Source organism: Apteryx mantelli, chromosome 12, assembly GCF_036417845.1.
Source record: "Apteryx mantelli isolate bAptMan1 chromosome 12, bAptMan1.hap1, whole genome shotgun sequence".
NCBI lineage: Eukaryota > Metazoa > Chordata > Aves > Apterygiformes > Apterygidae > Apteryx > Apteryx mantelli.
In genome coordinates, this window is record NC_089989.1 from 17,948,789 (window position 1) to 17,961,022 (window position 12,234).

A 12,234-nucleotide genomic window follows, 5' to 3' on the forward strand; every position below is an offset into this window, starting at 1 on the left:
GTTAAAGCTCTAGCACTTTCAATGTTTGGAGTCTTCAGTGTTAAATTTAATAGGGATTTAAAGAATAAATTATTTTTAGTTCCTTCCCTTTAATCATGAGAGCATGGAATTTTTCTTTTTTATTCATTCACTGCTCTGGTACTCTGCTTAATCCTGCAAATCTTTATCAATGCTCAAAAGCAATTCTGTTGCAGGGTGTTTGATTTCCATAAAATATGACTGTCTGTGCTGCAGGGATTATGTGAATTGCTTCAGAAGCCTTTGAAACTTAGAACAGACAGACTCTCTTCTCCTCATCCCCCCCCACCCCCCCCCCAACCGAGATGTGAAATAACAGAAAATTAGCACCATACCATCAGTTATCTCCCATGTGGTTTTGGCAGCATCTTTTAGACATAATCTTCTAGGACTGTTCTTGTCTGTTGATGGCGCTTGGGGCGGAGGGAGTTGAAGTTCTGCTGCTTCACTACCAGAGGTTTTCTGGGTCTGATTTGCAGGGTCTGAAATATAATGCAGAATCTGATTGAATGCTTGTCAATACTCATACTGTGCACTTTTCTCACTTGAGGCATCAAAGAGCAGCACGTGGAGCAGTCTCCTAGGATTCAAACATCTTCCAAACATCTTCCAAACAGTATGAGAAACTTCTGGGGCAGCAGGAACATGACAATCACAAGAAAGTCAAAGTTTAGCATTGGCTATGGAGGAAGGGCAAGCTACAGAAATTATAAGAACAGACTAAAAGAAGAACAGAAGAAAATGGTTTAAATGTGCTACATTGTCAAAGGCCAAACCAGTCAACCATGTTGGTTTCAGTGAGGAAGAGCAACAGTGGAAGAAGAAGAAAAAAAAAAAAAAGAGTAAAATAACAGGAATATAATAATAATGAGATTAAGACATTTTAAAACAAAATTAAAATGAAATACCACAACTCTCAGATGAAACTGAATGAAGTGAAAAGTCTGCAAAACAATCAAGAACAACTACAGATCTTTGTCAAGTGCACTACACTAACACAGTTATATACACAGGATAGGGAAAGGAGAAGTATGTGTATACCCTGTGGCTATTGCCAGGAGGTGGTGGTGGTCCCTGGCTCAAACACTTACAACACAAAATACCTGCAGAGAAAATGAGCATTTGTTCAAGCTCATACAGAAGAACAAGCCATTATTTAATACAAATATCTTCAGTAATTAGCAAGTTAGATAAAAAAATTAGAAAAACAGAGAACTGAGTCTTACTTTCTAAAGTCAGAAATTATGCAAGAATTTTGGCAGTTTATGAACTGTTTACATATTTTTTACTTTAGATTCTTACCATTTTGATGTACATTTTTTGTTGTTTGGTGAGTATTTCTTTTGCCTCCTTGATCTAGAGATTCATTGCATGGTGAGAATGATAGTTCTGACCTCTCAGCATCTTGTAGAACTTCAGTTCCCTTTTCTAAACTTTGAAGTCGGCAGGATCTGGTTTGGCTACCCATAGTCTTTGTTACCTTGAAAGATATTATTTTCTTAATGAAAAATAAAAATGTAACAGCTTTCAAAATACTCAAAGCTAAATGCAAATTCTGAATTGAGTTTATTTTCCAAATAAATGTTCCCAACCTTCCCCCCTTTTTTATATTAACTTTTCAGAAAACTTAATGGCAGATAGCTTTATTTAAGCCCCTATCTTGCTTTTCCTCTTAGCTTTCAGTTGACTTCCTACAGAATAGCTCACTTCCTCCTTCTTCCTTTGACCAGGTCCCTTCTTAAGTTTTTTAAACTGGGACTCATGCTCCTCAACAGATTCCCAACACCTGCGCATTGCTTGCTAGAAGAATGAGACCAACTGTTTTCCCTGGCATTGTGATTGACAGCATCACATGAGCTACTACATGGCTATCATCCACTGGCAGTGTTTCTAAATACTGTTTCTTTTTTGAATAATGGCTCTCATCCCCAGAAAAAATGATCCACACTATGGAAAAAAAAAATCCCACACCCCAATAAGATGTTAACAAAAATCTCAGAAAAAAAAAGAATTGTAAGAAGTCACAGAGTAATTTCAGTAGGAAGAGACCTCTGGGGACCTTTAGTCCAACTGCCCACTCAAAGCAGGGCTAATGCTGAAACTAGATCAGGTTGCTCAAAGCCTTATTCAGTCCATTTTCAATGTCTTAAGAATGGAAATTCCACAATCTCACCGTGGCCTTGTTCCAGTACTTAACCACTCTTGTTTTTCCTTATATCCAATCAGAGCTTCCCTTGTTGCAGTTTGCCTCTCATCCTTTCAATCCTTTTACTGTTCACCTCCCAAAAATTTGGCCTTGTCTTCTCTATAACCTGCCATTACATAGTTGAGAAGAGCAATTAGATTCTCTTTAGCCTTCTCTTCTGCAGGCTGAACAATGCAACTCCTTCAGCTTCTCTTCATATGTCATGTGCTCCAGCCCCCATGCATTTTAGCTGCCCTCCACACTGGACGTTCTCCGTTTTGTCAGTCTCTCTCTTGTATTAGGGGTCCAAGATTGGACACAGTACTCTCGATGCAGCCTCACATCAGTTCTGAGATAAAGTCCTCCTTTGCGCAAGCGCTACTAATTTTGTGACTGTTTAAGCCTTACCTCTCCAGATACCCTACTGCTGACTTTTCTGGTTGAAGACGGGGGAGGTCCAAGGATCTTTGATCCAAATGCAATGTGTGACACATCCTGAGTTTTATTGCTCCGTATATTGCCTTGTCTTCTATTAATCAAGGGACCTGAGAAAAATAAACAAGAGACATTTCCAAGCTTGTTTTACATAATTGTTTTAGCTTGATCACAGTTTTAAAAATGTATCACAGTACTTAAAAAGAATATTAATACTTTTTCAAATCAACAGAAATAAAAGAATTACACATACTATACGTACATAAAACACATCTTCCTTTATAGCATAATCCCTATAAATATGTGGTCAGAGTTCACTATCTTAATACTCAAAACAAAAGCACATTTTATAAAAGAATGTCAGTTTAGAAGCAAGAATTTTTTGGTCTATTATATAGCTATATTTCTAATCTATTTGTTTTAAAGAGTTATTTTAACAGGGGCTATATATAAACAAATGTGTAATTTTTCTTGTGCATAACTGGTATAGAACTTCAGTGAAAACCTAACTTGTAACAGGATAAAAACCCAACTCTAACTAGTAAATAACACAATAAAACTGAGGCAAGACTGTCAAGGTATGACTTCCAAGCTCATATAGGACCTGATGCAAGCATTACTTATGTGCAATTTGCTTTTTTGAAATTGTTAAAGCTACTCTGTTACCAGGGTTGGGCCCTAATACTGCAAACACACACTTTTCCCATTGAAATGTTCTACTTACTTCATGATTTTTTTTTTTTTTACTAATTAAAATATATATTCCTATAATGCTTTTCAAACACAAAAATGCAAACCAGTCTGCAAGGCAATTAAAAACAAAAAAGTAAACACAGAACGCAGGTGAACAGTTTGAGAAAAATTTAAAGTGGAAGGAGGGTGAAATGGTTATGTGAGGAGGTAATTTTATCACCAATGTGCCAGAACTGCATGTAATATCTTTTATCTTTTTTCTTGATTCTCCAAGATTGTCAGTAAAAATTTACAACACGTTTGAGGGTTTTTTCCTGCTGTAAGTGAAATGGTAAATTCCTAGCTCACTTTTGAAATCTGACACCTTCATAAAGCAATAAAGTAGAAACAAAACATTTCTTAGATTCTCTTAAACATTTTTCTTAGAATTGTTTAATCTTGAATTAGTAATCTTTCCTTCCAGTGTCATCAAGGAAATTAAAAAAAACATCAAGCATCAGCCACCAAATATCATAACTTACTAGTACTAATAAACACAAAAGAAGCCCTCTTCTGCCATGAGCTTCTTTCTCTCATCTTCCTGCTGTGACATTTGGCTGCTGCTAACAGCTGCCATTTCACAAGATTAGGCTACCCATCTTGGTTTAACATCAATTTCTTTAATTTGCTGACTACCTTGGGACATTGTTAGTTCCAATTATAAAAGATGATTTGCATGAAAATCACTCCTTATGAACATATTAATTGACTGCAATTAATTACCTGCATCAACACATAACAGTCATCTGGCATAATGAAGTAATAGATGTAATTAAAAGTAGACAAGACTAAAAATAATTTGGGCTTTGATTATCAAATAAACAAAGTTTAGTGGATAAAAAGAACACCTTCCAATTAAAATGTACTTAAACATGCCAGAGCTTCTATTCGCAAGAAGGCCTGACTTCTGAACTTTGAAACACACATCCAGAAGAACTCATGCTATGTTCATAGCACTAAAAATAAAGATTAAACATTAAACTGAAGGCATTTCATTTTCACGGAGATCAGGGATGTTACCACTATTATACTGTATAACTAAGAGCTACACATCTTTGTATCTTGGATAGTAAAATGTGAGGGTTCACTAAAAGGGTGAGGGTTCACTATTTTAAATAAACATTCATTTTTCTGTTTAGACATATTACTGACACTATAGTACTCACTGAAATTTTACAGTCCCTGTTACTTTGATAACCCAGCCAACAAGTACTGATTTTTGACTCCGGTTACCGAAAGGTTGAATTCCAAAGCTTCCCCTGCTATTTCAAAAGCAAACTTATATCAAACTTCACATCAGAATTTTGGCTTGACTACTTGCAGGGAAAGAATTTGTTCTTTAGTATTACAATAGTGGTACTTGCATATAAAATAGCTGAAGTCAGTTTAAATAAGTAAATGTTTCAAGGGCTTTACTCTAAGTAAAAATAAAAAAACCCTCCTATTATTTTCAGCTGCTGTAGGACAGAGATTGCCATCACCAACAAGGCGTACCAAGAGAGGGCAAAAATTAACAATCTGAGAGAACATCAGCATGGTAAGTGCAGATGATAAAATCTTTATGAGTTGTTTTTTTTCATATTCTGGTAAAAACAGAAGAAAAGATGTTTGAAAAGTATTTTGAGACATCTCATACTATCAAGACTGTTCTCAAACAGTTATTTCATTCAAAATATTTTTGTCTTTTTCTTTATAATATTAAACTTCACCAGTAATTATAATTCACTGTATTTTATTTATCTTACACCTTTAGTCAATACTTTGGATATATATTTCCAGAGCATTTTAATACAAATAGTGGAAACAACTATCCATAGAATTCAAACAGTGAAGATAAGAAACCTGTCACATGCCAAAGACTGAGGAAGTACTAAAACAGGGGAATAAAAATGTATGTTCTTTCTCTAGAGCACCACTTATAAAATTACTTTCATTGATGAAGATGTATTGGAAATGTATTCTTTATCTCATTTTGCCTGTTCAGACCTACTCCTAAGCACTTCCTTCTCAAAAAATGTCCTATACCCTGTTTTAATACGAATGAAATCATAAAAGGTGCTATAAAGGAATGGGAAAATGAAAAACTTTAGCAGGACAGCAGCCAATAATGATACAGAGAAAAATTACAGATTTTTAGATTTTATTCCTAGTCTTACATACAAAGAACGGAATCTAAATGAAACACGGCTGCCCTTTCTTTGTTATGAGTGAGAAAAAAATCATGTTGCTGACCTAGAAATTAAGGTACTTTTCCAAACAAAGCACTCATTTTAACTAAATTATTGGTTTTGATTTGTGCTTAGTGGACCACTACATCTTGTCATTAGTGAGCTGAATCGAACAACTTCCCTGACCAACTTGATTCAATTAAAATCAAGTCCCATTAATGAAACAAAAATGACTTCCTACAGCTACTACACTGACAATCCACTGTTACTTCATATGGGAGTTGGAAGAAATTAGCAGTGTAACATTTTAGACAAATTAGATGCAATAACTTACTGGACACATGCTGGCTTTTTTAACGTCAGTGAAAGCATTCAAAACACTATTCTTGAGCAGGCTGTAATTCAATGAAATGACTTCTAAATGTTCACTTAGAAGCCACAGCGTGCTATTAATTTTGGAAAAACTACTACAGCAATATTAGTAAATAATTAAAAAAAAAGAATCAATCCAATGTCCATGCATTTTTTTCTGCTTTGGAAGCAAATACTAAAATGCATTTGAATGTATTATTGTGGTAGAGAAAATATTTCAGATCATTAATAATGTTCCAGAGAATATTTTCCCCTACGCTTGTATCTAACCAGAACTTAACTGACGGGTTGTGAAAGTGCACACCACCCTGGATGTTCCTTTAAGCTTACTGCTGCTTTGCTACTGATTTTATCAGAGCTAACACGGGACACCAGACACAGATTCCTGAACAGAGCAAGGTCTACAGTTAGATGCTACCTAAATAGTTTCTGTATTTGTATTTATGAGATTAAATGGAAGATATTGGCCAGTAAGCTTCTGCCTTCACATGCCTGCTAGAATATATGTGACACTGCCAAACAATGGGCTGACGCAACTGTAAGTTTCAGGATGAATTTTTAATTCCAATATAAAAATAATTAAAGATTCACTTAACATTTCTTGAAATGATCTTTTACTGCAATACATCAAGTGTCCTTGAACTTTAAATTAAAAATATCAACAAAACTTTCAAAATTTTCAAGGATAGCTTGAATTTTTATCCAAAACTATAGCCATTGGCTTTTTAGATTCAACTAGAAAAGACCATCAATAGCTAAAATTCTTATTTCATTTGTTACTTAGTTATGTTAATTATATTTTAAAGACTTTTTGTTTTGCCACAATTACAGAACTCTTTTAATGAACAGAAATGATCTGTCTCTTACTCTATTTCTGTTATTTAATGAAGATTTCTCATTACAAAATTGTTTAAAATAAAAAAAAATATAATAAATATTTAATATTTTGAGTCAAAATATTAAAAAGTGTAATGACACTTGCTTTGGATAAATCTGACTATTGACTTTACTGCAAACAGAAAGTAATACACAGTTTTAAAGCAAAAGAGCAACTTTAGGAAAAAAGCAGTCCGTTGTCTGATCTAAATGTGTTTAAGCAATTTCACATTCAAATCTTAGTATCTGTTTCTTCAGTTCAGTCTCTACTGATTCTCAGCCTACAAATGCTGGGTACACATATATACCCATATATTCTACAAATCTAAACAGCTATAAAGTGCTGAACTAGAATAGCCCAATCTTTTGTTTCCAATAATGGCCAAACACAAATCATTCAGAAATGGCACAAGAAATTTTCATTAGGGATTTGTGAAATAATTTGTCTTGCACATAGTTCTTATACTAATGTTGGCAAAACCCCAAAATACAAGATCCTTTTTTACCTTTTTTTCTGGCAATAATTACCACGGATATTACTGTTACCCATATAAATATCCAAATGATTTTGGAATTGTACTAATATCCTTACTTCAGCAGCTTACTTTGGCAGTGCATTCCATATTTTAATTGTATTCTGTGTAACGAGGTATTTTCCTTTTCTCAGTTTTTAATTATTGACTGTATCATCATATCAAATGATGTCTTATTTTTGTGCCATGAGACAGGAAAAACAGCTCTTTATCAACTTTCTTCATATCACTAATTTTTTTGTAAACTCCCCTAAGCTAATTTCTTCTAAGCTTTTCAGTGTATCTTCACGGGAGAGTTACTCTTTCATGCTGCTCCTCTCTGAATCCCTCTTCTGTCTGCAAAATGTTTTGAGATGGGTTAACTGATAAAGTATAAAGTATTTCAGATGATAATGCACAACTGACCTATTTAAAGGTTTGATACCTTTTTAATTTCATACGTATTTGAATTTCCTGCTATCCTGTATTTTAGGTCTTTTAAACTATAGGTATATATTAATCTGAGAATTTCACTGAGCTGTATCTGTGGTCGCAATAACCTACTTTTGAGTCATTTGACACGTTAAAGCTTAACTGTAGTTAATATTTTTCCCCCATGTGCAGTTCTTTATCAAAGTGAAGCATTTTACATGCTATCATGTTATCTGTTTACCTAGTACAGTGGTCCCAAACTCAAAACTTTTCAGCACAGTGGCAAAAGAAATAAAAATAGAAAACTGAAACTCCGTCTTAAGCCAAGTATGACATTTCTTGCATGTTACCTGCTCTGTATTGTTGCCTAGGAAGAAGTAAGGGATCACCTAGTCTACATACTTAAACCTCTCTGAAGTCCCACTCCTGACTAATTTAATATCTCTGTATCATCTGAAAATTTTGCTCCCCACATTATTCACTTCTCAGAATATTCAAACTATACTAAACAATACAGAACCTAGTACAAAACTTCTGAGGCCTCCTGCTGTTAGCCTTCAGCTATAATAAAAATTTACAGTTCGACCCTACTGTTTGCTTTTGGTCTCTTAGTTTTTATCCAAGTCAATAGTTTGTCTCTTTGCACATGATTGCCTAGCCTTTTTAGTAAATCTCTTCTACACAACCCTGTCAAAGTGTAAATTATATGTTTTATTATCTTTTAGTTTACCGAGACACTCAAATAATTCTGAGACATCAGTAAGACAGGATTTTCCTTTTCAGAGCACAAGCTGAGTATACTGTGCTTGGTCATATTGTTATAAAAATTTTGTTATTGAAAACAAAAACATTCAAATATACTCTTAGAAATGTAAGAACTGAACAGCCACATTTGAATGCACATTCAGAAGACAAATCCGCAAAGCTATTGTTATTATAAATCCCATGCTTGAATCAGAATTGTTCAGGCAACGCACAGATCTCAAATTACAGAACAGTCGTATCTATGTAAGCATGATATTAGGGTTGCGCAAGGGTTGTGATGGCTTATTTTAAGTCTCTGGAACTCTTAACATACACTTTTGTAGAAAAATGTCTGTTACTTGTAATATTTGTTATATGTACATAACATATTCACAATACTTTAATACAACAGAATACCTGTTTCTTGCATTGTTATGGGATGGCTCCTGCATTTTATTTCTGGCTTGTGAATTTTAGTCAAGTTCAGCAACTGTGTAACTTGAGGCACATCTGTATTTAATTGGCAGTTTCGAGGAATAACATCTGTGGGCTTGTCAGGTGCAAACGGAACAACACACACATCTAGAATCAAAAACATGGGCTTTACTTTTTTGAAAGTTGACACGTACCAGAATTAAATTAGATCTATTATTTGTTGTTAGCTTATATATACTATAGTTCATATGATTATAAAAAAATTAATAGATTATAGTGAGTTGAAAAATTTGCTACAATTGTTCATTTTAAAACAATAAATATGTTAATTTTAGAATGACACTGTTGAGTTTTTTAGGCCAAAAACTTCATATACATTTAAAATTAAAAAAAAAAGAAAAGAATGGCTGTAACAGCCACAGTAAATAAACTTTGATTTGGCAAGTAAGTAAGCTAAGTTAAAATAACAAAATACATTTTAGTAATTTTTATTAAAATTCAGCTTTAATTCTAATACCAGTACATTGATTTTTAAACACACTGATAAGCTGAAAATGATACTGACGTCAGTGGGACTGAAGTAGCAAATACAGAAATCCCATCTATGCAAATAATGAATTTGCCAAGCTTTAGTTCTAAACTTTTGGATACCATTATACTTCTTTTGAAAACTGAAAAGCTGTCAGCCTCTCTCTTCCTGAGACAGCACGCACCAGTAGAATGTGATCCAATTATCTCTGCTTTCCCTTTGATAATCAATATGGAAAGCAAGGTTTCTAGCGTCAGAACCATTCAGGAAGTTCTGATGTGACTTCTTTCCAATTTCTACAATGCTAAAGTAAGGGGATGAATATTAGCCTCTTCTCCAGGGATAAGGATAGGAAAAAATAACCTCAAAACCAAACATGAATAATGGATGAAGTATTGAGAACTTAACAGCAAGCGCCCCACACTGTATTTCAATAGTGGACATATTTTTATTAACTAGTTTATTAAGATAAATACTAAATACCATTTTTCTTCACTATGCCTGTACAGCATTTAACACAGTGAGACAATGCTTAGTGATAAAACAAATATGTATACAACCTTTGGATTACTATGGAAAACAGAAACCACATATTTGTCAGTCTTCTATGTCTCAATACTATAGGGCAGAGAAGATGAATTCTTCTTTCCTATTCCAACTCAATGATCTCATACACAAAAAATTTCCCAGAGTATGTGGTTCCTCCCTTCCACTTGCTATCATTTATAAGAATAAAAATATGGTGGATACGAGCTATTATGGAAGAATAACAGCCACGATATGCCTTGGAATCACAGTTCCCACCACTGAGGAGATATGAGCAAAGAATCTGACCCCGATTATACGTTATAATGTCATTGCATTCAGTGGAGCTAAACTGATCTGGTCCCAGTCATGTGAAAGGAAATCAGTTTCAACAAGCTGTGACTGTTAACTGAAAATTAATTAATAAAAATAAAAAATATATTGTTTATCTGTAATTGGGAATGCACGATAGGGCTATTTTAATGCCTCCAAACCATAAGCTGTAACCTAATTGTAAGAGTTGCCTAGATAAGGAAATTCATAAGCTTACAGAAAACACTAATGCCCACCAGCCGTGTAATAATCATGGAATTGATAAACCAGTAATTAAAAGTACAATACTTTACCATACATGCAATTTATTAAACTGTCTACTCATTATGTTAACTACATTTCACTCTGAATTTTGGAATTCATTTGAACCATTTATGTACATTTCAAAACTATGCAGAACGGATGAGAGAAAACAATGCACTGATGGAATTAAATAAAATTAAAGTCAGCGAGACCTTTAACTGCAGTTTCTGCTGAGAATTTACCGAACTCTCTCTTTAGAGTTTTTGAATGAATATTTTCTTATAAGTTCATCAACAAAAAAAAGGAGGAGTAACCACAATGATCACATACTTTCCCTTATTAGCTTAGGTTTTTCAAATGGAAGATACATTTTATTACCACTTAAAATCTTTCTATATCCAAAATACAGTCATCACTGGCTACTTGATTATCTTGTAAGTATCTACATTTTATGTTAATAATTATCACAAATATTCATCCTGAAATAGTTTTGAGTTTTTGTTTAAGCAAGCCAGCATTTTCATAGCCGATACTGAACACTGCTAACTCTCTCTCCTTCAAAACTGGAATATTTTTTTCTGGAGTGACCTTCAAAAGTCACAAAATGAAAATCTGAATGAAATTTGAAGCTGAACTAAACCTAGGCTCTGTTTAAAATAAGAAAGTTCTGTGCTTTTCAATTCCTTCTCTGTTACTGCAAACATCAGCAAGGAATGAAGTTCTCTGCCTTGGAAAACGATGATTCAGGACCATGATGCTAGTTCGGAGATTGGTACCCTTTGATCAATATCCTGCTCTATTACAAATTTAAATCTCTCATTTTTCAGTTCACCACCAATATTACTTTCCCAATGAACAAGAATACATTAAGGATAAATGGACTAAGGATCACAGAAAGGTATTTATGCTGGTTTCGTAGGTCTGTTTCAAATAATACTGTTTTGCTATAGTTTTGTCTTGGAATATTTAAAAAAAAAATCCTTCATCAGCTGCTGAGCTCCAACACAGAGAAAATCAGGGAAACAGTCAAATGCTGCTAAGTTGAATATTTTTCCTTCTTTTCAGATGCCCTCTTTTTGGCCAACACCAGCCTTCTGTCAGCATAAGAAACCATCTTTAAAACAAGCTCTCTACTTGACAAACTTTGCCAGAATTCCTTCAATAAAATACTTTTAATGAAGTCAATGCTCAAAAGAGATGTGTACCTATATATTTAAATGATCGCCTAAGTCCAAGACTAGTAGATTTAATATGCTATACTGTCACTTTAATTTTCATTAAATCATATAATCTTTCAAATTGCAAAACCAGTGATGAAGCTCTTGATTTGATAATATGAACAGCCATGACTAAGACTACGCAGTAATTATAACATACCATCTTCCTCAGCTGTATCTTGAGGCTTGTTTTTTAAAGTGAAGATCTTTCTCAGTTTACAGTTAGCTGAAATAATAATTCCATCCAAAGACTGGAAGACAGCTCCTCTGAATATTTCACTGGTGAATGCTACCAAGTCAATACACATATTGCACCACTAGAAAAGAGAAATAAATAAATAATAAAATAATAAAACCCAAACACTAATCATTGCAGAAGAGTATTAGTACATAATTCCCTATAAAAGAACGTGTGGAGTATTGGACTCTCACAGGCTATGATTCATAATGCACGACATTTTTGCTATTAAAAAAAGTT

The 12,234-nt window shown here is 33.8% G+C and overlaps 1 protein-coding gene across 3 annotated transcripts in view; it reads right to left on the bottom strand.

Moving 5' to 3' along the window:
- The window catches only part of CFAP20DC (CFAP20 domain containing), a 93,226-nt gene that overhangs the window by 53,770 nt on the left and 27,222 nt on the right, over window positions 1-12,234 (bottom strand). For all 3 annotated transcript variants that reach the window (XR_010885396.1, XR_010885395.1, XM_067303420.1), the window contains exons 6-10: window positions 11,917-12,073; window positions 8,892-9,056; window positions 2,612-2,748; window positions 1,321-1,498; window positions 354-500 (exon numbers count right to left, since the gene is read on the bottom strand). Coding sequence is in view for 1 of the 3 variants with exons in the window: in XM_067303420.1 (XP_067159521.1) it covers window positions 354-500; window positions 1,321-1,498; window positions 2,612-2,748; window positions 8,892-9,056; window positions 11,917-12,073 (784 nt within the window). In the remaining 2 variants the exon portion in view is untranslated. The remainder of the gene's footprint in view (window positions 1-353; window positions 501-1,320; window positions 1,499-2,611; window positions 2,749-8,891; window positions 9,057-11,916; window positions 12,074-12,234) is intronic.